Source organism: Mustela putorius, unplaced genomic scaffold (assembly GCF_011764305.1).
Source record: "Mustela putorius furo isolate JIRA1106 unplaced genomic scaffold, ASM1176430v1.1 tig00003937_pilon_pilon_pilon, whole genome shotgun sequence".
Classification (NCBI taxonomy): domain Eukaryota; kingdom Metazoa; phylum Chordata; class Mammalia; order Carnivora; family Mustelidae; genus Mustela; species Mustela putorius.
In genome coordinates, this window is record NW_025422082.1 from 6,411,276 (window position 1) to 6,435,966 (window position 24,691).

General features: G+C 42.3%; 1 protein-coding gene across 1 annotated transcript in view; it reads right to left on the reverse strand.

Annotated features, from left to right (window-relative positions):
* EBF2 (EBF transcription factor 2) overlaps positions 1-24,691 on the reverse strand; it is a 194,742-nt gene that overhangs the window by 39,021 nt on the left and 131,030 nt on the right. The window contains exons 7-10 of the mRNA XM_004763239.3: positions 17,806-17,887; positions 2,762-2,879; positions 1,123-1,253; positions 63-189 (exon numbers count right to left, since the gene is read on the reverse strand). Coding sequence (XP_004763296.1) covers positions 63-189; positions 1,123-1,253; positions 2,762-2,879; positions 17,806-17,887 — 458 coding nt within the window. The remainder of the gene's footprint in view (positions 1-62; positions 190-1,122; positions 1,254-2,761; positions 2,880-17,805; positions 17,888-24,691) is intronic.

Consider the following 24,691-nt stretch of genomic DNA (forward strand, 5'->3'; position numbering starts at 1 on the left):
ACTGGGAAGTAGAGCAAAGGTGAACCAGGAGCCTGTCTCCCTTGGATCATTTTCTCACCCACCTGTGTAAATGAACCTCCCTGGAGCTCCTTTGCAGAACTGTTTGGATTTATAAGATAATGTCACTTCCACTACTCCAGGGATGTGCCGAGGAGGGGTCTGCACTCTGATGGCATGAGGAGTTATTAGCTGAGGAATGAAGAGGCAGAGAAATAAAATACCTCTTATACAAGTTATCACCGAGGCTACAGAGGACAGGAGCATCTCTAACGACAACCCCCCCCACCACCACCACCCAGGGACAAACTGGCTGTACTCTTGGCGCCAAAGGCCCTGTCCCTCTCTCTCACATTTCTCCCTCCCACCCTGGAATGTCCTCTCAACTTAACCTGTCCAGATCCTTGCCTTCCCAACAGCCCAGCTCAAGACTGCCCCCACCTCCAGGGCCCATCCCTATATTCACTCCCTCCCTGTTTCCTACACTGCTATTCTCTCCTGTAGTGACTTGGCAATTCCCACATTCAACCTAGCACTGTTACTTTTCTTTTTGTAATGTCTTGTTGGTTTTCTCATTATGAAACTAGAACATATGCACCTTACAAAATTAGGAAATTACAGAAAAATATGAAGAAAAATATTAGCCTTGTGTAACCCAGAGATGGCCATTGTTAATTCTGGTGTGTTTCCAAGACTTTTCTGTGGATGGCTGTTATATAATGAGATTTTATATCTGTAGACACCATTGTCCTGATTTTTTTTTTCCACTTAGCAACATTCTCCTGTGCTATTAGAACTTTTTCAAAACCAAATTTTTAATGGTGGAATTGAATCATTCTCCTATTATTCAATATTTAGGCTGTTTCTAATTTTTAGGCTATATTCTAATATTTAGGCTGTTTCTAATTTTTTACAATTATAAACAATGGTGCAATAAATATTTATTTTTTAAGGGATCCATGCCTACAATAAAGTGTAGTTTATGTCTTAATTCTTGGTGCCTTGCTCATAGTAGGTTCTCAGTAATGCGCATTCATGTCACTGATGCTCCAGGAATTACATTTCCCCAAATCAAAACCATCTTTGGGCCAAAGAAAATCAGGGAAGCCAGTAGCCTTTGCCTACCTCACTCCATACAAGCATGGTCCCAAACACCACTTGGAGGCCATCAAAGAAGTTGTCTCCAATGATGATGACCATGGCTCCTCCTGTGGTCCAGCCTTCACTTGGGCTAATGGCTTTGATGCAGGGGGTAGCTAAGAATATAGAAAAGAAAAAGTCAAGGCTGTACTTTGTTGGTTGAAATCTGAAGTTTTGAGGATTGGTTGCTCTTGCAAGCTGTTGGTTATCCCAGGTTCAAGTCGATCTTTGCTGACTTGCCATCATTCCCTAATTGGTTGTTGGTTTTCACCAGATCATTAAAGCTTAATGACTTGACCACTATGTATGAAAACGTGGAACACTTAACTAATTGTGCCAGGAGTGTTTTTAAAACCATGTTGTTTTTCTCCATATTTTTATAAGTTGATTACACTGGAAATGTGTAAATCCCTTTTCTCTCCCCACCTCCTCTGCTCCAAGACGTTAAGATTTACAAGGCCTGCTAATGTGCTAGAGAGAAGGAGAAAGTAAAATCTATCATAGTTGGGGTTTTTTTCAACTCTATCAAGAGACAATTTCTAATCACTTTCCTAACTTTGTAGGACAGATTTAGCACACCCCCCCCTTCCATATGTTCAAGGCCTCTGGACTTTGCATCCCAACAGGAACCCAATATGGTTTTCAGGCCATAACTAAAGTCAATCCATCACTCCATTTCCAAAGTTGACAGGGTCAAAGGTGGAGGAGAACTTTGGCAGGACTCCAAAAACATGAGCCCCCTTTGAACAGCCAGTCAATCACATCCAATCAGTCAAAAGAAACTGGATGGGTTCCTAGTTCTGAACCCTGGGATTTTCTTCTCCCCTTTCAGTGCCCACTGTGGGAGAATTAACACCACTCCAAATTCTTTACTGATTCAATCATTTTCTTTCAGTTCATTAATTCCTATTTAAATTGATACAAGACACATTTTAAGGGCCAAGCTGAGCTGGGAGCTGGTGGGTAGTATACAGCAAAACATCACACTAAAATAGTAGCCTAGGTTAGCCATTCACCCTATATTATAAAGCCTTACTAGCCCAGTGAGTTGGGGAGTGTAAAAGATGGAATTTACTCAGGTATTTGTCAGTTATCTTCCTTGATATGCTTTAATTTTTTTGGACAACTTGAAGTTGAACAGTTACCAGTATTTCTGACGACTTTAATGCACATGGAAAAGTACCCAGAGCAGATCATGATTTCTTCTTGTCCAAGCAAACAAAAATCAATTAGTGTCAATTTCATTCTGCACATTGTTTTGTTCTGGCCAGAATCTGTTTAAGGGCACATCTGACACTTATTCATACACGTCTGCACTGTAATGTTGCTGTTTAACTAAGATGTCATAGGCTTAGGTTTGCCTCAATGCCCGTCTAGCAAAAAGAAAAACATAGGACTGGATGGCAGAGGCAGGGATACATGGAGGCCAGAGTGCTGGCTGGGAGGCATGCGGGGTTGCAACAAAACAGGCAGGAGTCAGTGTTTACAAGTTCACTTAAAACCCACATGATCTTGTGTACTTTCTCCATGCCCTCCCAGAGAGAAATTTAAAATTCAAACCAAGACCATGGCGGAGACCTTGATTTGTTGGCCCATTCTCAGCCGGGATGACAGGCAGCCTTACCTTCTGATGGGTCCAGCCTTCTTGCTCGCCGGCCATGCTTGGAGTTGTTATGAACAAACATGTTGTCGGAAACAGCCAGCACATGTCCATCCACGTTCACCGTTGTTGACAACACAACCTGCATAGTTAAAGTAAAAAATTGGCGGGGGGAGTTAGCTGTACATAAAGTAGGAAAAGTCACAGTCTACTGTCTTGCAGACTTCCCTATGGCTAATAAGAGATGGAACAGAATCTTGGGCCAGGGCCATGCCCTTGGCATCTCAACAGGTCATCCTCCCCCTGTGATTATGGCCGAACTTCCTGGAAAAAGAGGCCACACTTCACTCGGATGCTGTTACTTATTTGCGTTCAAGGCATGCCCTGGTGATGGAGTGGGGTGATGGAGTTCTCTCTTACAGGACCTGGACAATCCATTCCCAGCTGACCCTGGAGCTGTGGTCACGCCAAGGAGCCAACTGTGTGCACTCGGGAAGGGAAGACCACAACACCAGCTGGGAGGACATGTCTCCCAGCTTGGCAATGGGTTCTCACACTTCTAATGGCTGCTGATGTCATGCTGGGCACAGAGATGGGTCTGAGGAGCCGTTGGTGGGTTGTCCCCACCCGCTAGAGAGCAGTGGCAGAGAAGCTCCGATTTCTGGTGAGGAGATGAATTTGCTGGAATTCGGTGTTGAAAATGTAGGATATTTAGTAATCTAGGCAGAGGGAAGGGAATATTTGGGTGTGGGGCAGTGGAAGAACGTGGATTGGGAGTCAGAGAGAACTAAAAACACAACAACTGTTGTTTTGCCACCTGGTAACGTGAGACAAATTACCTCACCTTCTCTAATCTCCATTTTTCGCATCTGTAAAACGTAATCAACAATGACTATCTCCAGGGCTCAATAAATAAACTAAGGATAAAATAGGATATTACATGTAAAGCCCTAGGTGCAGGGCCTGGTGCATGCCACACAGAGATGAGTTCCCCTCTAACTGCCTCTCCTCTGCCTCGTTTGGCCTGTCACCAGGACAGGCGACATTACTCATTGAGCCCCTTCTATAGTGTAAGCTCTGAGGGAGGCTCTAGAAAGGCAGACACACAGGCTGGACGCTATCCTCAGAGAGCTCGCTTTTGGGTGATCAAGTAGAGTTCGATCTGTGTGCTGTAGTTCCAAGAGGCAGAGGTCAGGGAAGACCAGAGCCGTTGGGAAAGTATAGAAGAGGTGTGTGGACTTGAGTGCACCCTTTACCTACTTGACCCAGGAGGATGGGCTGTCTTAGACATGAGTCTGTGTGTCTGTTTTGCATGTAATTTTTTTGGAGAAAATAACTTGTTATATACATTTTCATATACAAACACACACACACACACACACACCCTCTGAAGGAAAGGCATTGAATAGGTACGTAATGGGAGCTGTATTTAAAAAATGACTCTTCCTGTCTACTCCCAAATTAAATTTGCTGATATTCTACTTATAATTTTTCTGCCACCCTTCCTTCTCATGAAATGAAGGTGAGGGGAACCTCGGCTCTACTTTATCTCTAATGTGAAGTAAGATTCATTAGATGGCATTTAAAATTTTCAACTGTGAGTAATTTCAAGCAAACAAAGTGAATGGGGTAGTATAATAAATCCATCCTTTTTTTTTTTAAGGTGAAATTTACATACATTGAAATGCACAAATCTTAGCTGCACAGTTTTTTTTTTTTAAGATTTTATTTATTTATTTGACAGAGAGAGATCACAAGTAGATGGAGAGGCAGGCAGAGAGAGAGAGGGAGGGAAGCAGGCTCCCTGCTGAGCAGAGAGCCCGATGCGGGACTCGATCCCAGGACCCTGGTGCCCCAGCCACCCAGGTGCCCCAGCTGCACAGTTTTGACAGATACGTCCAGATAAGACAGACATCAGGGTACAGAACATTTCCATCTCCCCAGAAAGTGTCCCTTTTCAGTCAATCCTCCCCACTCCCTAACCCCCACCCCAAGGAAACCCTTCTGAATTTTTTATTTTTTACCTTCAATGGAGTTTTAGATGGTAGCTTTTAATTTTTTAAAATATATATTTTAATATATTAGAGGTTCAGGGGAACCCTTAAAGGCATGAGTCCCCAAAATGTTTCACCTAACCTTGGTCCCATGGGCATGACAGTAGCATACAGGAATTTTCCACAGACATCAGCGGGTTTCAATCATTCATCCCAAAAGCATTCACTGAACTCCCACTACATGTTGGGTATTACATCAGACCCTGGAGATTCGAAGACGACAGAACGTGTTCCCAGTCAGCTATGTGTCTCTCGCATACTTCAGTTCCTCTCCTGTGAATACACTACAGGTATGGTGTCCCCACCTCTCTGTGACATCAAAAGGAACTTAACAGAATCTCCGTTGTCATTCAGAAAATGATTGTCCATAGCCCATAATTCAGGGATGCACCCTGTCTAGCTCTGGGTCTGGATTGTCTCATGTCAACATGTTCAGAGTCTGGGGAAAATGCTTTCAGAAATTTCCTATCGTACGGTGGCCACCATAAGATGTAGACGTCCGTCGCTGTCCACGAGTGTTTGGAGGCCCAAGTCCTTGTCAGGACAAGCACAAGATGGCATCATAGTCAAAGGAAGAGAGAAGCCCAGGCTCCTGGCATGGGATTAAGGGGAGTATGAGGGTTGAAAGCATTCACCTCTGCAAGCGCTTACGCTCTGAAAATAACAGGAGAAGGTGGAGTAACAAGAGGAATCAGGTAACTTTTATAAATTGTGTGTGTAAACTGATTGACGTAGCTGCCATCTCCGGAAAGCCTAGAAACAAGAGGGCGCTTCAGGCTTTAATTGCTAATGAGCTGTGTTAGGCACAGGGAGGGGAACCCCAGGCTGTCTGAGGATTATGGGGAGAGAGAGAGCATTCTCTCTGAGACCATTTTAATTCATTCCACAAGCTTCTTGTCATACTGTACTTTCGTGCTCCACATGCATTCCTGCCACAAAATATGGGGCTTTCTCGAGCCAGCTGATTTCATCATTGTCCATTTGGGTGGAGTGAGATTCGGTTCCAAAGTGAACATTTCCCGAATGACATACCCTGATGGTTCAGATGCACTTCATTATTTTCTATTAACAATGGAAATAAATTTTAATCTCTTGCTGGCTAGCGCTGGCCTCTCATGACAGCAAGGGAATTAACCTGAATTATTTCAGTGTCTGCAAAATTTATTACAAGATTTTAAATTATGTCCAAATGTATGTGCGTGTGTGTGTATATATATAGATACGAGGCAAGTTCCCATTTTTAATATTTCAAATATCTTGGGCTGTGGGATATCTAGAAGAGTCTGTCAATTAAAGGGAACTGGGAAAACGTACAGAATTTAATCCTCCAACTTCAGCATGCAAAACAGGACGTGTTTGCTCATTGTTTTTATACACACACACACACACACACACACACACACAAACTAACGCAAATACTGATTTTTACATACATCCACTCTCCTTCTGGAAGAAAATGAACTACATTATGGAGGTGAAGATACATTTGGTCCATTCAAAGCTTTGAATTTAACTTGGTCCATTCAAAGCTTTGAATTTAACTTCCTTCCCTGTTTTCTGATGAATGATGACAACACTGATATTATTCTATTCAGACAAGTTAAAGTTTCTGAATGTTTGGGGACTAAAGGAAGTGGAATGTGCATTCCAGCGTCGTCTCACTCCCAGGCCTTCCCTTTCCACAAGCCAACTTCTTTCCCCTAGTGAGTATTTCCTGGGTCACGAAGGCTGACCTTTTCCATCTGGAATCAATCAGTCAACCCCTGACAACTTCCTGAAACACCTCACTCCATTTCCTGTTCTCCCCCCTTCTCTCTTTTCCCCTGGTTTGCTTCACTCTTCAAAACTGCAGGCCACAGCAGCTTAATGTTAGAGGGTCAGACACAGTTAGACTCCAAAACACTACACAAGGACACCTTTGACCTTCAAAAATCTTTACATCTTAGCTAAACAAATCAAGGTCAACATTTCTTACCATTACCTTGTTAACTATTTGTATGCATCTTTGCCAACGATCTTCTGATCATATAACCATCAGTACCACTTGTTCTCCCGAGCTCATGAGCTGATCTATTTTCAGGGTAGCAAATTTAGTCAAAGGGTGCTGTTTTGGAGGTAGCCGAAACTAGAAGTCATAGGCCTTATAACAAACATATGGAGAATATTGCCAACAAAGGAACTTCTATGTCTCATCAGTGTCTCCTATCACCTAAACCTGATACCTGGTCTTTTCTAAAGCTGTCAGCCTCTCTTGGCACTGCCGTTATGCTGGCATGGCCCAAAAGAATGCCAATTAGGAATACAGATGTCTATAATTTGTGTGGGACGGACCCCCGGTTTTTGCTGCTGACACTGTGACAGCGTTCATTTGTTTCTCATAGTTGAGAAATATCTGTATTTTAGCTCAAAGCTCCGAAGGGAAAGCCTGCAGGTCAGAAACCCAAGCTACCATAGATTACAGTTCTCCTCGGCTGAGACATTTCAACACAAAAGCAATAACCCATGATACTCATGCAAATATTTTTTATGACATGGCACTTTAAAAAGACAAAATTCCGAGAGAGAGAGAAGTAGGGATCCATTGAAATTGCTTGCATTTTTTAAGTGGAAGTAGTTTCTCCAATTTTTGCGATTCCTTATTTTGTTTCATGTGATCTCGAATTTTTAGTGAGTTTTCACACAGAGCAACTGGAGAGTGGCAGTGTAGGTTCTGTTCTGAATCATTCGATTACATGGCAGTTTTAGCCACATGAAGAAAAAGTCAGTAGCTCCCCTTGAAAAATACAAGACAGTTTTGAGACCGAAATCTGCAACTGTGTTAGCAATCTGCTGAAAGTACTCAAGAAAACGGATTGGCTTTCTCAAATTATTTTTTTTTTCTTCTCATTATCTAAAAGTACTCCCACGTCCCTCACTCTAATAATTTACACGAAGCAGGAGCTGAGTTGTAAAGCGCTCTTTCCTGCCCATACAAGGCCACGGTGGGAGTTACTCTTTAGGTGGGCACATCCGTTAATCTGTACAATCAGGTTTCCAATGGAGGAAATACCTTTGGTATTGGAATGATAGCAGGCGACATGGGAACCCTTACCAACCTGACTTACTTACATAAAAATGCCCACCCATGGGGCATTTTTATGTCTCACTCTAAAATGTCTTCGGCTTTGTTGGAACATCACACTTTAAATTTTTTTTTTTTTTTTAACATCTCTCTTTCTCCAAGCTATAACTGTATGATTCGGTTGAATTACTCAAGTCAGAGGAACGACCAGCTTGGAGTCTACCCCCAGCCAGCCTTTCTCAGCTCATGCCCAGGTGTTCCTACAAAGGCCTTACGTCTCACATAGAAGGGTAAAGGAAAAAGAGAAGTCGTTATGAAAAATGTGTGGAATGACTACATGATCTGCTCTTTGAAACAGATGAGTATCCTAGCGTCTGTACCCACGGGAGAATAATTGCACTGGGTTAGAAACCTTCCCATACGGATCAGAGTCCTTGCTTTGAAAACACACCTATTTCAACCATTTGGCGGACACATTTCCCCTCCATTTCAATGAAGGTCATGTACCTTCTCGCTGAACGTGGATCTTTGGTAGTTTAATCTCAGTAAAGCCCGGATGTGTAGCATTTAGAGCACACCCGAGGTGCAAGGCTTTCTGATACCTACCCACAAACACGCATCCACCAAGCTAAATAAAATGGTCTTGAAAATTCCTGTTATTTTGCCAAGTATGGAAAAAAAATTCTTTATGACATTTTACATCTGGAAATGGAATTAAATTCATGATGTGCTTTTCCCTTATAACTGTTCAGTTGCTATATATGTTATTTCAGCTTTCCCAAAGCGTAACTATTATGTGGGATTTTATTTTCCACCTGTGGTAGGAGGAAAGAGACATAGAGACCATTAAAGGGACAGAGAAAAGCAAGACAGACTTCTGGTTGTGCTGGCAACCAAGTCTGGAGTCTACACCATGAGGAAAAAATACTCCGTTGGTGTTTTTATACACTGGCTAATTTTCGCATTCGACAAGGGGACTCTGATGAAACAATTTTGTCTAAGCCTCCATTAATCCAACCCAGGCTAACAACAAACAATTGGCTACTGCAAATTGTTTCTCCCCACCACTTTATTCTTGGCACACATCGTATTTTCAAACCAGATTTAAAGCCTAGATTCTTCTTTGTTACTGGACTCCAGGGTCTCCAAAATTACCTTTAAACACCTACCCCACAAGTATGGATTTTGTCATCTTTTTTTTCTTTTTTAAAGGAATTCCCAGAATTCTTAGCAATCACTGTTGTTTCATATTCCCTAAGGCTAAATTTTCTGTTCGTTTAAGGATCAAGTGCCAAACGAGAGAACACGAAGTTGATTGCTGTCGAGACAGATGTGGGGCGTGGGGGAGCTGCTCACACCAAGGGAGGGGAGACTGTGGCATTAATGATATAGCTCCTGAGAAGACACTTTCTTTAGTAAGAAGACAGCCCTATGTTTTGATCAGTCAGATGTGGTTTTTGACACTCCCGGTGACGTTCCCAGTGACACGGTACTGCTGCGTGCAATGGAGACTCACAGAAAACATTGTCATGACTTCAAGGAGCTTACCAGGGAGTTGATGAAGCATAACAAACACTACATATAATCAGAAGAGATGACTAGATAGCAATGCATAACTGAGGACTAAACTGTGTGGCCACCGTATAATCCAGGAGCCCAGAGGTGAGAAAAATGAACCTATAATGAAGGCGGTGACTATCAATTCCATCAAGGAAATGAGATTTGAGAGAGGCCTTGAAGAGTTGAAAAAGTTTTGTTACACAACTCGAGGTCACTGAAATCATTCTTCTGGCACTTAAAAAAATAAAATCTAATTGGCATAAGCGCAGTAGTATACCGAAGACCATTTCCACTGGCACGATTTGCAAATTTGGCTTAGGATAGCCATCTTTTAAGAGTTTGTTTTTTAAAAACCAGTTAGAATGTGGCAATTTTTTTTCAACCAGCCTCTCATGTCATCAGGAAGCCTGCTTTACTACTAAATTTCCTTGATTTACTAAAAATCAAATGGCAATTTTTTTCAACCAGCCTCTCATGTCATCACAAAGCCTGCTTTACTACTAAATTTCCCCCATCTCAAAGGTCATACATAGACACTGGCTACATCTACCCTACCTCATTTTATTCCATTGAACCCATTGCTTTCCCCAAGTGGGATGGTTATGGTCAAGGGCAGTATTTTACTAGCAAACATTTTGAGAGCCACAGGGGAGCCTTAACATATTTGATGTAGTTCTTGACTCGCTGGGCCATTCTCTTCCACCAAACCCTGCCCCCCAGGGACCTCATGAATCACCTCTCGTTCATCAAAAACCAGGAGCCTGTAGTCCCCATAAGCAGCTACAAACCGATGTACTCCTATTGCAAAACTAAGAAAGCTTTGCTTTCCAGGAAGTTCTGCATCTGGTTGTTCTGGAATGTGTTTGGTGTTAGGCTTTAGCACCCAAATTTGAGTCTCCTAAAAATGTTTCAGCCTTTAAGCTTTGTTTCCACCTGCCTGAAATCTGACAATCTTTCCCAAGAGTTACACGCAGGCAGCTACTTTCTATTGCTTCTCTTCCTTTTCTCCCATGAATAACTCAAAACACATTCCCTTTGTGGGTTGGTTAAAATTTATATCACCCTGGTTCTTGTCCCCATTTGAGATGCAAAAAGGCATGGAGTAGGGATGGCAGAAGGGTATCCTATGAGAAGACAAAAGCTTGAAGTAACGCACAGAAAACCTTCCCTAAGCTTAAAGCACTGGACCAAGGGAAATATCCTCAGACCCTCAGAGGTTTTTTGTTTTCTTTTTTCCTGACTCCAAGTAGATAATTATTATTTCTCAGACTATCTGGTTTGTTTTACCACCAGATAATGGACTCACCTGTTGATTAGAGAGGCCATAAGTCAAGTGATTTTCATTATGAGCTTTAAAACTGCTGCTCGGTAGCACAACAACCTTCAAATGGTGCATGAGATCACAGAGCAGCTGGAGTAGCTCTTGAATTGAAAGATCTGAACTGAAGAGACCTGCAGGCAGCTGGAGCTGTGTTAAATTTTTACCATTTGGAGTTAATTTAAACTCTCGTTTCCCTCTTCAATGGGTGTGAGAGAAACACTCAACGTTTTTTATTTAAGGAAAATAGATGGTGGTGCCATTAAAAAGTTTTATATAAGAACTGGGGGTTTAAGAAATCATAAGAGTTTGTTGGATGGCTCTTGGCCCCGTTCCAAGACATGAGTAGCCGTGCCCTTTGCTCCTGCGTCATTCAGTCAAACAGACTGGTGGCTAACGCCCCGCTGTGTGGACTGGGTGTCTCTGTCATCCACATTAATTTCCCCATTGTTCCCGTGCAGTGGCTGCATCCAGGCCCAAGGCCTCTCACAGTATCAACTACCCCACGGATGCCAGTTGGTGCTCACATGGCCTCACTTCCTTTCTTCATCCTGATAGAGATCTTTGCGTCTTCCATTCCCCTCTCCCCGCCACCATGCACTGCTCTCTCTTCCTCAGATGTCTGACAGACCTGTTAGCTGTGTCCCCCCACAGCACAACTCTTTCCCTCACCCCCTCTAAGGACCCTCAAAATTCCCTTTGTTAGGCCCATCCTGGAGGCATGTGCAGAGCCCCCATAAACAAGAATCAGCTCAGCCCTGATGTCCCTCCCTAGTCTGGATCCCAAAATAACTTTTCTTTCATTGCAAATGTCTGCATGTGCTCCCCATCTATCTTGACCTTTTATGTCTTGAGGCAACAGATGGCAAGACCTTCCAGGATATATTTCTTAGTCTTCTCCCTAGAATAAGTACATAAAAAAATGATGATTTTGGTGGACCTAAACTAAAAATGGAATAATTTAGGGGTGAATCTGAGACACACAAGAGTCACTCAGAAAAGTTCAGCAAATGATGGTAAGAATCTTATCCTCACTACATGAAAGCTATAAGTTTGTAAATAAAGGAGTTTATTTAAAATTATCCTAAGGTTAGAGATATAGCCAGGTGCATGCTCCTAATTCCAGAATGACTAACAGGCAAGTTGGTGTTTACCTGTGTGATGGAAAATACCCCAGGCCTCTACAGTGATCATGCCTGCTTAAAACAAAGTCTTATTGGGGTGCCTGGCTGGCTCAGTGGGTTAAAGCCTCTGCCTTCGGCTCAGGTCATGATCTCAGGGTCCTGGGATCGGGCCCTACATCGGGCTCTCTGCTCATCGGGGAGCCTGCTTTCTCCTCTCTCTCTCTCTGCCTGCCTCTCTGCCTACTTGTGATCTCTGTTTGTCAAATAAATAAATAAAATCTTTAAAAAAAATAAAACAAAGTCTTGTTGAGGCAAAGGAAAATAACTGGCACCCAGATCTTGAATGTTCTCAATACCAACTAAGTGAGTGATCTGCTGACATCAGTGTCGTGTTATAGCTGATACCATGGAAAACTTAGAAAGCCACTGGGAAGAGCATCTACACTTACTATCATTATAATGGCAGGCATCCCTGAGATTCTACCTCAGTTGCCCATGACCACAGCACTAAGTCTCAGTACTCAGCACCAGCCAACTGGCATCACGCCAGGCCCCATGCTTCCAGGCAGGTCACTTGAAGACCACAGAGAAACGTAGCTAAGCTATGTGAGTCACTCGTTTGTCATATTCTCCTTATCTCCCCACTGGGAGGTAAGTCCCTCAAGGGTGGCAAATTATATCTGTTTGGCTTGTTGATGTATCTCTAGCACCTAGGATAGTTCCTGGCACACAGAGTGTCCTCAGTAATACCCAGTGGGTGGCTGGACTAATGAATGAGTGCATCAGTGTTTTCACCATGACTGGGAGGAGACCCAGTCCATCTATCTCTGAGAATGAGTTGGCAACAGTTGCCCAAAGGTCACCAACTTCTGTGTTTTAAAACCTGAATGTGGGCACAATATGTTTGACTTCTCCTTGTCTTGGCTTGGGTTCTTCCGGATTTTCCAACCGCCTGCCCTCTACCCACAATGCAGAGAAATAAAGAATGGGGTTCATCATCTCTTAACAGGACTGTTAGCTTCAAGCAGACATAAATTTCTTTCTTTTCCTTCACTGAGCTGTTAATCTGGGTGTTTCACCCAATTGTTCCATTTCAATAAGGGCAGGAATGATTTTCTGCATGTATGGCCCATGGGGTTAGATACTTTGGGACCACAAAAAATCTTTCCTTTTTTCCCTTTATTTCTTCCTTTTTTTCCTTCTCTCTCTTAAAAAAATATTTAAAAACAATTTATTGAACTCTTTACAGTGGCAGGTATTATGCTAGGCACTGGAGAGAAATACAAAAATTTAAAAAAATATGTTACCCTCAAGCAGCACAGTCTCTTAGATGAACAATAATTGCAAGACAATGTGATTGATGGTGTGGTAGCAATGTGTAGAGAATGGAACAATAGCCCAGAAGAAGGAGCCAATGAATCTGCCAGAGAGAGTCTGAAAAATGCCTCAAAAAGTAGGTGCCATTCACGTATAGTCTTGAAGCATGGGTAAAAGTCACAAATTAAAGGGGGCAAAGGGATCTCAGGCAGAGGGGCAAATGTGTGGAAAGGTTCAAGTAATAGTCCACGTAATAGAAATCAGTGAGGTGTGCCTAGTGAGCGGGTATATGGAAACAACAGGGGATGTGCCGGGTATGAAGATACTAAGCAGCCGTGCCTTTCCAAATCTGAGCTTTAGGACTGGACAAGGAAGAAGGAGAAGCAAGGACCTATTGCAGTTGTGTTCAGGAGAAGAGATAGACTTAGCATATACTTAGGGGGAGGAAGTGACACTTCACCAATAAATGAGGAAGGCACGGATCCAGAGAGCAAGTATTGAATTCTGCCATGAACATGTGCTCATTAGTAACCCGAGGGAAGATGCCCAGGAAGAAGGTGGAGTGGGATTTCTGCAGCTCCAGAGAAGGCTGAGGTCTAAGGATATGGATCCAGGAGTCACCTGGAACAGATGGCACTTTTAAGAAGGTGGGAAGATTATCAAGTGAACTCCCAAGGGGACAAGTCCCCTTTGTAAGAGTTAAATTACACGGAGGATACCCATTTGGTAGATGAATTTCATTTCCTTAGGTCAGGAGACCATGGAACCCTAAGAGATGTGGGAACACCTGACATTTTAAGCAAAGCTTGGCTTAAATGCAGCTTTTTTATGGCAATAGAATCTATAGCTTTTACCAAATTTTCAAAAAGATCTAAGCTAGAAAAGGATTAAAATCTATTGTGTTTTGATAAATAGGTATATGTATTTATTTATGTCTGAGATACTTGGGACTTGGACTGAATTAAAGAGAGGTTTGTTTCAGGCTTGAAAAAAATTCATGTAATGATTTTGTTCTCATTTGGTCATTATGGGAAAAAGAATACAAGTTCCACAAATGTTTGGGGACAGGGGAAAGAAGAGAGGTGGGAGAGAAGAGGGAGTTTGGTTGGATTCATGATTTGGTAAGAAGAATTTCCTATTTATATGCTGTTCTCAACAAATCTCTACAAAAGAATGCTTCAGATTAAATATGTTTGATCAGCGGGTGCCGTAGCTTAGCTGGTCAAAGCTCCTCTCTAGGAAATATATTTGATCGATCATATAACAAAATGGAGGAACGAAGTAACTGTCTATATGGTTTTAAAGTATTATCTTTGTCATTCTGAATAAATATGTATTTCAGAAATTCCTAAGTTACCATTCCTTCAGATCCTCTCGCCATGACTACCTACAATCTCCGGTTTGGTTTCATATTTTGAACTTGATCCAGGTCTCTCACTTGATCATTACAGCACATAGTCAAGACTTTCTCCACAGTATCCTTCTCCATGTAAAGAGTGCTCATTAAAGGTTATACTCTTAATAGAATCTGAGCACAGTATAAAAATTATCAATTATTTTGTACATCAAGGGGCACTATCAAGAAGGTGAGAAGACAGTCATGGAATAGGAAAAAAATACTTGCAAATCACTTATTTGATAAGGAAGGGCCTGGTATCCCAAATATATATATATATACATATATATATATATGTCTTACTACTCAACAATAAAAAGATCCATAGCCCAATTTAACAATGAATAAAGGATTTGAACAAACATTTCTCCAAAGAAGATATACAAATAAAGGGCCAATAAGCACATGAAAAAAATGCTCACATCTTTAGGGAAAGACAAATCAAAACCACAATGAGATACTGCTTCACACGCATAGGATGGCTAGAAATTAAAACAAAAACAAAAGACCAAATAAAACAAAAAAAAAAAAACCCTAGAAAATAACAAGTGTTGGCAAAGATGTGGGGAAATTGGAACCTTCATACATTACTGGTGGGAATATAAAATGAAGCAGCCACTGTGGAAAACAGTTTGGCAGTTCCTCAAAAAGCTAAAGATAGAGTTAACATATGACTCAGAAATTCTACTCTTAGATATATACTCAAGAGAATTGAAAACATATGTTCACACACCAAAAAGCTTGTACACAAATGTTCATAGCAGCATTATTTATAAAAGCCTAAAAGTAGAAACAACCCAAGTGTCCGTCAACTGATGTAGAGATAAACAAAATGTGCTAACTTTTACAATGGAATATTATTCAGCCATAAAAAGGAATGAACTACTCATACCTGCTACAAGGATAAACCTGAAAACATGATGCTAAGAGAAAGAAACCAGACACGAAAATCCTATGTATTGTTGATTTGTATATTGTTGACATGTATTATTGAATGATTCCAATTATATGAAATGTCCCAAATAGAAGAATCCATAGACACAGAAAATGATGAATCCATGGTTGTCAGTGGGTGGGGAGAAAGGGGAATTGGGAGGGATGGGGTTCCATCTAGAGATGCTGAAAATGTTCTGGAATTGTAGGGTGGTAATGGTTGCACAACACTGTGAATATACTAAAGGTCACTGAATTGCACAATTTGAAATGGTTAAAATGATGAATATGTTATATGAATTTTATCTCAAGAAAAAAATTCCCACAAAATTGCCAATTAATTTTAGCTCTATCCCCAAAATAAGACAATTAGAATCTAATTGTCTAAAGTTAGTTTAATCTAAACTTAAGTTTAGTTTAATCTAAACTTAAAAAAAAATTCTTTCCCTTTCTTTGTAGAAGTCAAATATTTTCACATTGGATGAGAATCTCCCATCATTTTGAGATCAGTAGTATTTGTTCTAATGCTGTTAACAGCTCAGGCACACTGAAACATGAAACCATTACTTAGTAAATAATGGATAAAGTATAGGAAATACGAACATGTCTGTGCTTAGTTTGTACATTTCCAAAATTTGAGAAAAATAAAATACCAAGACATTCTGTTAAAAGCCTCTTGAAATTGATGGGAGCATTCTCAAATTTAAAAGTCTATGGAAGTGGTGGTAAAGTAGGGGATAGGAATCCAAACTGCCAACCCCTCTTCCTACTTCTGTTTCTTCAGGAAGTGAAAGCCAAGCTTTGGCCATCAAGGTGCTCTGGAATCCTTTTGAATCTTGTACATTTTTTGGACTGATATTATTTACGTTTGCATTTGGAACACAAAACACCATCCACCTTCTCCCCGCACAATGCTCCGTGTGGTCCCCAAGAAAGCTCATTTTATTTCTGCTCATCTTTACACCGTGCAAAAGGGGAAAATTTGTATGGTAGAGAGGAGGGGGTTGACTTTTTTAAGAGAGGCTGGTAATCATGTTAAATAACTAACCAAAAATGTCCCAGTGTCAGCAAGGCTGTTTGATGACCATGACATGGGGGGGGGATGACTTGAGGGTTTTTTTTTTTTTTTTTTTTTTTACTAAGTAGTTTTCTCACCTTATGTGCGCCCATCTCCCCCGTTAACTCCCGAAGGACTCTGTTCCTAAGCCCCAGCAGCTCTCCGGGTGGCAGGCAGGAGCAGCCCCTTGACTGGCGCAATCCTGTGCTAAACGAGTGTATGTGACCCCTGGCTCAGAAATTATGAAGAATTTCAAAAAGCCAACAACTAGGCATCCACTTAGCAGCTGCCGACGGTGCAAACTCGTGGTCTGGTGGAAGGGGTTTGACCAGATAGACCCTCCTGGTTCCCGGTTCCACTGTACCCTTCCTGTGATTCGAGGCGAGTTACCAAACCCTCAGAACCTCACTGTTCTCACCGAAAATATGAGTCTAATATCCCCATCCCTCCCATGGCTGCCAGACTTTTTTTTTCTTTAAAGTCTCAAGCTTGGAGCTTGGATGCTATTGTTTAATGTGTTTTCCATGTTTCTACGGGGAAGGGCACTCTCTATATTTCAACGGGGTGTACGAATGGCAGGAAAGCCTTTTGGCGGATTAAATAAGGGTCCTTCAAAGATTAAGGAAGGGGGCCAAGGGGCACTTCCTCTCATCTCCAACCTGACACACTTTGCCTCTCTCTGTGTTTTTATTAGCGCGTATCCTCAGTACATCAGTGGCAAGGGTGATGAAACCGGTGGCAGATTTAACTGCCAGGCAGCTGGGTCACTGTCCCGTGGGTCTTGTTGTCATGCTGCGATCTTAAAGTGACCACGGCTGTTTGGGCTGCTGCTTTCCCGAGGACTCTGAGAGAGACCACTGAATAGTTAATTGGTGGGAGAGGAAGGGAAGAGGCTGTTGCTTGCAGAGAGCACAGAGAAGCTGCTTTGAAAAATCCCAAAGTGGCTGAATATCAAGAACACGGGTCCTGCTGTGGGCAGCTGTGTGCACGAAGGGCAGCCCGAGGGCTGAAAATCAAATCTCCAGTCGGGGTTGGTGTCCTTCCCCTGGGGCCTGGGCAACAGAGGCAAAAGGCCTAAACACGACAAAATGCAGAAACCCTCCACGCAATGAGAGTTATCTGTATTGTTAGCAGCCTCCGTGAATAATGTTTTCTAAGGGGGAAAAAAAAGAAAGAAAGGAACAAAAGTGCTAAAGAGAGAGAAAACAGGACGACTTTTTGAACAGGGAGGAATGGCAGGCCCCTTACCTGAAACCTTCTCATGTCCCTCGGGTTTCCTGCTGTTTTCAAACAATTCTGATTGCACTTGAGGAAAAATTTTAGAAAGAATCTGTGAAGAGAAAACGATGTGTTACATGGTGGAGTAAACATTTTTTAAGAGAAAATAGATCTGCATTATATTAGATTTGATTTGAAAGGGATTGTATTTCATGTCTGGGGAGTTTCAGCCGGCCCTGCCTGGGAAGGAACACTGCTGACCTTCTGCAATTTGCAAATTTGGATGTTTGCGATCACACGCCGGCTCCAGCACCGCTGAGGCCTGCGAAGCGGTTCACAAGCTGGGCTCTGGTTTATATACCTGCCCCCCAAGCTGCAAGGGCACTCCGTCTCCCACAAATAAGGCTTCCAAAGCAGCAGTGACTCCTGCCATGCAAAAATGTCTTGCTCCGGGGGGAAAAAAATGGCATGACTTCCCCCAGAATCCCAGGGTTTCCCACGCATGTGGCTTTCCGCCGACCACACGCACCTCCGTGCTCACATACCTCACACACAAAGCACTCCTATTCTTTTTAACCAATGTATACAAAATCAGAAAACAGTAACGTTGCCATCCAAAGGCAGGTCAGTCTGTGCAGGTACACACTGGGGTTTTTAGGACTCGTAACAAGTGTGAATGTCCTCTCAGACCTTCTGCAGATTACCGGGAAAAATACAAAGTCACCGAATCACCGTCTGAGGTTATCATTCATCGTGAGGCATACTGGTAAGCCAACTGTCTCCAAAATAAACTATTTGTGCAATTTCTAAATTGGGCATTTTTAATCAGACAACTACGTCGAACCAGAAAAATGGCAGAGGTGACCTTTTCAGCCATTTACCTATTTAATGTTTGGGATTTTTGTTTCAAAACACAATAAGTTTTTCATTTATCTCACTTGCAGAGTCCTTTTCCTTAAAAAAAAAAAAAAAGAAAGAAAAAAAGAAAAGAAAAGAAAAGAAAAAAATCCAGCTTTTGCAGTGTTAAAGTCCCAGGTGAGCTAGGCCTATTTCCCTTTCTGTTACTATGACAACGAAATTTTACCGCAGTCCCAAAGTCCCTCCAGAACTCTCACATCCATGCCTTGAATTAGAACTTTAAAGGAAAAGATATACATTTTTTCCTCAGGATTTACCAACAAAAATAAGTAGAAATCAACAATGCTTCCAAAAATTCTATTTTAAGGCAACGGCTGGTGAGATGCTCTCTGGGTGACCTTGTTTATTTTTTATTTTTTAAAGAATCACACAAAAGAATTGGACAGTGCTCCAGTTAATTGTATCTAGCACTTAAAGAAAAAAAAAATCTGATGGAAAGATAAATAGTAAATGATCAAGGAGGAGAGAATGGGAACTGGGTTCTTCAAAATGATTTCTGTATCTGAGGATGTTTTACTCTAGATTTGCTAAAAATATTTGGCCAACTGCTCCTGACCCCTAGCTACAAATAAAGGTGGGGTGGGAATTTGGAAATAACAGCTAAAATTTTGTTCGTGATGTGGTAACATCTGCTTTTCCCTTCTCTCTTTTCATCTTGGCTGGGCCGGGAGGTTGGCACGACTTCCTGTGCCACGAAGGTATCCGGGTCTTCACCGGAGCTACCTCTGGAGCGACAGGGCAGAGGAATGCTCCACGTTTCTTTATTATTTGTTTGTTTGTTTGTTTGTTCCCTTTTGCTCCGCACTGCTTTATGCAGCGTTCAAATTCACAACCTGCTTTCGCTTCCTAAAGTGCTGTGAAACGTCTTCCAGTAGCGCTCAGAGGTTGATCACAAGGCAAACATTTTATTTTTCTAAAGGGAAACGTCCTTGCACTTGTGCATTTACAGAAGAGGCGGCCAGAGTCACTCACAACCCACGGAGATGCTCTTACAATATGCTTCAAACTTGCTTTATTCTCATTCGGGTCTCCTTCCAAACAATAGCTCCCCCTCCCGCATCACATCTATCCTCCAAAACCCCCAAGCGTGATTTACACCTCTTCCCCTCCTATAGCCAAATCAAGTGCTTTTTCTTACTGAGTCCTTGATTTGGGGAAAGTTTTGCTTCAACTGAGCTCCTTATAATGCACTGCCCGTGTTTGATACATTCCCTTACCTACCCGACCCTTTCTCTAAAACATATCTGGCGAAAACATGAATGTTCGTGAAGACATTATTAGATGCATGGTGTGGAAGGTGGAAAAGTGCAGAAGGAATACATGTTTACATGAAATCAAATTGATTTAGGGAAAGAAGGAGCCCGCTGAAAGGCTCGATTCAGTTTCAATTAGGACCCTTACCAGTTCTTTGGGTGGAAAATTTTGACTCTTTTGCTCGCCTGGAGTCTAAGTCTGTAACCCGCCCAGCCCCTGCACACTAAGGATATAATCTTCTGTTCATAAAGGGGAAGAGAGTAGTGGAGGAAGGAGAGATATGTGGGGAGAGAGAGAGGGAGAGAAAATTCTCTTACACTGTACACTGCTTCCTAAAAGAAGACATAGCTGCTTCTAAATGGCTAGTCCAGAAATTATGACCTGGATATTTTATATGTGAGCCTAAAAATTAATTTAAAGGAGTCCTGGGGGTTTACTGCTCTCTCCAATTTTTTCTCTTCTTTTTACTGCTAGCTTCCACCTCCCTCCCTTCCATCCCCCCAACCCACCCCCGCCCACCATGCTCAGGGGCTCAATACAGAACCCTTTACTAACTATACCATCCATTAACCACAGGGTGACTTGCAGGGAACAAATCCCCTGGGCCTGGATCCCTCCGAAGCCAGAGCTGCCTGGGAAATGTCAGCACTCTGCGCTCAGAAACGGGAAACCCAAATGAACTGCAAGATTCAGACCAAATGTGCAGATTCTCATCAGGCTGGAAGTTGTTATTTCCACTTTCTCCAAACAATGTTGACTACATAAATATCATAACCACTTAGCACAGTACACTTTGCAAAGCTTCTGATCTCACTCCTTAGGAGTGGACACACCACCAACAACAGGTTTATCCTTGGTCTCTAGATACACAGGAGTAGAGAGGTGGGATCAAAATGTGAACTCAAGCAGCACATTGCAACCTGGTTCCTAGGTCAGCTGGGGTGATGCAATGAACCAAAGGGCGTTTCTTCACTCCACACATATGTATGACATGCCGCATGGTAGTCTAGTCTTGACCTGAGCCAACTGTGTAACCAAATTAGCTCATTTCTCTGGGCCTCAGTTTGTTCAACTGGGTCTAACTGGCTTATCACTAGGGTCCTTCTAACATTAATATTCTGTGATGGCAAAGAAAAGTGTGTAGAGTTGAGAGCCTCCAGAAATGGCTACACTGAGGGAAGAAACCACTGAAGACAAAAAGACCACGATTTGCTGCAGTCCAGGGGGGGGCGGTGTGCAGGGTTTTCTGAAAGGTAGGTCAAACCCACTGATCTGAAGTGGTGGGGGGAAAAAGTAAGCATGGACTGCTGATCAGTGGGCAGTGGGGCATCTCGAGTGCAGAGAGAAAACAGGTCAGAGCAGGCAGTCCCCTGGGGCTTGACAGGCAAACTGTTGAGTGACCATCATCTTAGGCTCCCTTCTACATGCTCCCTTCTACGAGCAGGAGAAGGTGGCTCGGAACATCACCGATCAGAGCCATCTGTGTCCCTGCTCACCATCCTGTGTTGGTCCAGCAGCTGAAGGGTACAGGGATCACAGAGGAGATCCTTCGGAAGTTTGTCGGTCATCTACTCTGTGCCATACTCTGAGGCTAGGTGGAAGTACCTCATATACAATGCGCCATTTTTTTCTTACAACAACTTCACGACTAATGAATCTTTCACAGCTAGGAAAAACGAAGTCACCAAAAATTTAAGAAATTTGCCCAAGATCACACAGCTTGTCAGTAGCAGAAACACGGATTTGAACCTGGGTCTTTCTCACAGCAAGCTCCATCTGGCAGTCTGTTTCCTAAACCAATTAGATCGTGGTGACAGTTGCACAACTCTGTGAATACATTAGAAGCCATTGAACTGCGCACTTTAAATCAGTGAACTTTATAGTGTGTAAATTATATCTCAATATAGCGGGTTTTAGAAATTCAGAAAATGGTCTGAAAGAAAGAAGAAAGGAAAAGGGAAGGAAGGAAGAAAAGAAGGAAGGAAGGGAAATAATGAGAAGAAGAAGGACGGAGGGTGAGAAGGGGGGAGGAAGGGAGAGAGGGAGGAAAGAAAAAGAGCAATGTGAAGGATTCTGGTTTCTTGGAGAATGAGAAGACTATAGCATTCCCTAGAAGAAAACACTAAGTCAAATAGAGTTGCATGGAAATAAATGCCTACTAATGAGAATCCTTGCTGAATTCATTGATTTAACCATTTGAGCAATTACGAAGTGTATAGTATATTCCACAAACGTTCAGACACCATGGCAAATAAGATGGACCAAATCTTGGCTGTCATGGAGCACACTACCAAGCTATTCAAAATATGCTTCTTCAGATTCTGAGAGGAATCTGGAGATCCCTGAATATGGGTCTAAGATTTCAGGGGACTGCCCAGCCACCCAGAAGTCTCTTTGTCTCGAAATCTCTGGAATATTGGAACACATAGCACTGTTTGAGAGTAGAATGAAAGTTCCTAGATGGGTCTAGATGTGTCCTGGGCCCTTCCCAAACAGAAACCGAGATTCAAACTAGTTGTACAAATAAGGTGAAAAGTCAAGGTCCAGGGGTGGGGGAAGAGAAGGAGGTACTGTGTCTAAAGCAAAGGAAGGGCAAATACTTAGTATTCATGCTGGATTCCGGAATTATAACCAATGATCTGATGGATACAAAACCTAGCCTGATTTTGCCCAGATTTGTGGTAGAGGTCATTCCATTCATCTCCCATTTGAAAGCCAAGATATAGCACCTTCTGAAAAATTGCAATACAAAAAAAACGTTAAGGAAAGCACTGTGGGAAGGCATGAAAGCTTCTTTCAAGAGAAAGATTAGACAGGGATGTGTATCAAAGAATGTGAACTTAGCACTAGTAACAGCTACCATTAAGCAGAACCTTACTCTATGCAAAATAATATGTAGAATACCTTTCACTTTGAAACTTATTCCCTTAAAGAAATCTAATTCTGCCAACCCTAGGGATAACTCCTACAATGCCATGGTCACATCTTACACACCATGAGGACAAGAGCAACCCCATACTCTCCAAAAGCTAAGACCAGGGAGTGCTCGCTCTCTCTCCCTCTGCTGTGATGGCCACATAGGCAGGCTGGCTCACTGAAGTCTGACCTGTACATAGACTTGAATCAGCCTCACAAACCGTGTAGGTGTTTAAAAGCCTAAGGCCATTGATTTTTGAGGAAGACACATTTTATCTGGATTAACTGCTAACCCTCCTTTTCTAGAGTCCAATAAATTAAAATTCAATTGGCTTTCACTGTTTGTGTGTGCTTCTGAAAACACTTTAAAACACTCAGACCTTTCTAAGAACTGTCAAATAATCATTTCTAAAAACTACCTGGGATATCCTGGATGATAAAATCATATTTGAAAGAAATGGGCAGCCCTCTCCCAGGGCCCTGTCAAGTTTACATCCTTAAGGGGACTAGGCAGAGTCAGGGGTCTCATGCAGGATGGATATACCCCTGGAGCCATTTTCTCACTCGGGATGGCCAACATGGCAGCTCACTCTGCTTTATAAGGTAAGAAAACCCCTCAGTGTTAGGTTTCCACTAGAGACCAGTAAAAAACACGATGATAATGTTCCAGCTTTAATCTAGGTCTTAACTGTGATATCCTCTTTGAACCTTCCTACCACAGAAAGAATAAATTTTCCTCTCCCAAAAGCCTCCAGCAGAATCCAAATCCAGGCAGTTAAAGTAAGGTGAAGGGCGCCAGTAGGCCCCACGCTTGGCTTGAAAATGACATGCCCTATTGATTGTTTAGGTGTCAGCCCAATTGAGAAAGGGCCCTGAAGCTTTAGGGCTTTGTGAAGACTCTCGTTGAAGTCCACAAAAATGAAGACACTCTGGGAGGTCAAATTCCCCATTGGTTCTTGCTGCACCTTAAAAACTTGACAGTGGGGCATCTGGGAATGCTTCGTACTTGGAATCTGCTTGGTAAGATGATGGCAGGCACAAAGTTCAAGAAGATCCATGGAAAGAGGAGAAATTTAAAAATTTTGACTATCTTCCTTAGGCTTCAGTCAAATACTCATTTTTATAAGCTGATTTTCTATCTATTCCATTTATTTCAACAAGCCCTTAAAATGTAAGTAGGAATACAGGACCAGAGTAGGCACAGAAACTTTAATCTCTACAGACATTCCTATGGAAGAGTTTAATGACCATTAATTCACTCAGGCTATATCAGTGAAAGGCCATCTCAGATTTGAAAAATGTAAGTCTACAAAAAACTCTGAAGCACTAAATTTTCTTTCTTACAGCTATACTCGATGTCTCTAACTCCCAAAGGCTAAAAGACTAATCATGATGATGATTATAATAACAACAAAGAAATGCCCCACCTTCATCGACCCCATATTATGGGCCATGTGTGGTTTCGTTTAATCCACCCACCTCTGACAGCAGGAGAATCAACGTCTCCATTTTACAGAGGAAATAAGCAAGGCTCAGCCAGGTTAGCTTCCTTGTCCAAGGTCAAAGAGCTAATAAGTAGAAGAGCTAGGAGGGGAACTCTGCTTTGTCCGACTCTTAGAAGGAACATTGCTCTAGTGGGAGTCTGGCCACTCTCCTGGAGGAAAAGGTAGGACACACTGCCAAGCAGCTCTTTGTTTAGGGAACTATGGCCTCATTGATCCACATGGGGCATCATGTCACGTCCATCATCTTACTCTCTGGAAATGAGAGTGAAATCATTCTTCACGTCACAAAACAAAACAAGCAAACAAACAAAAATGTCTATCAC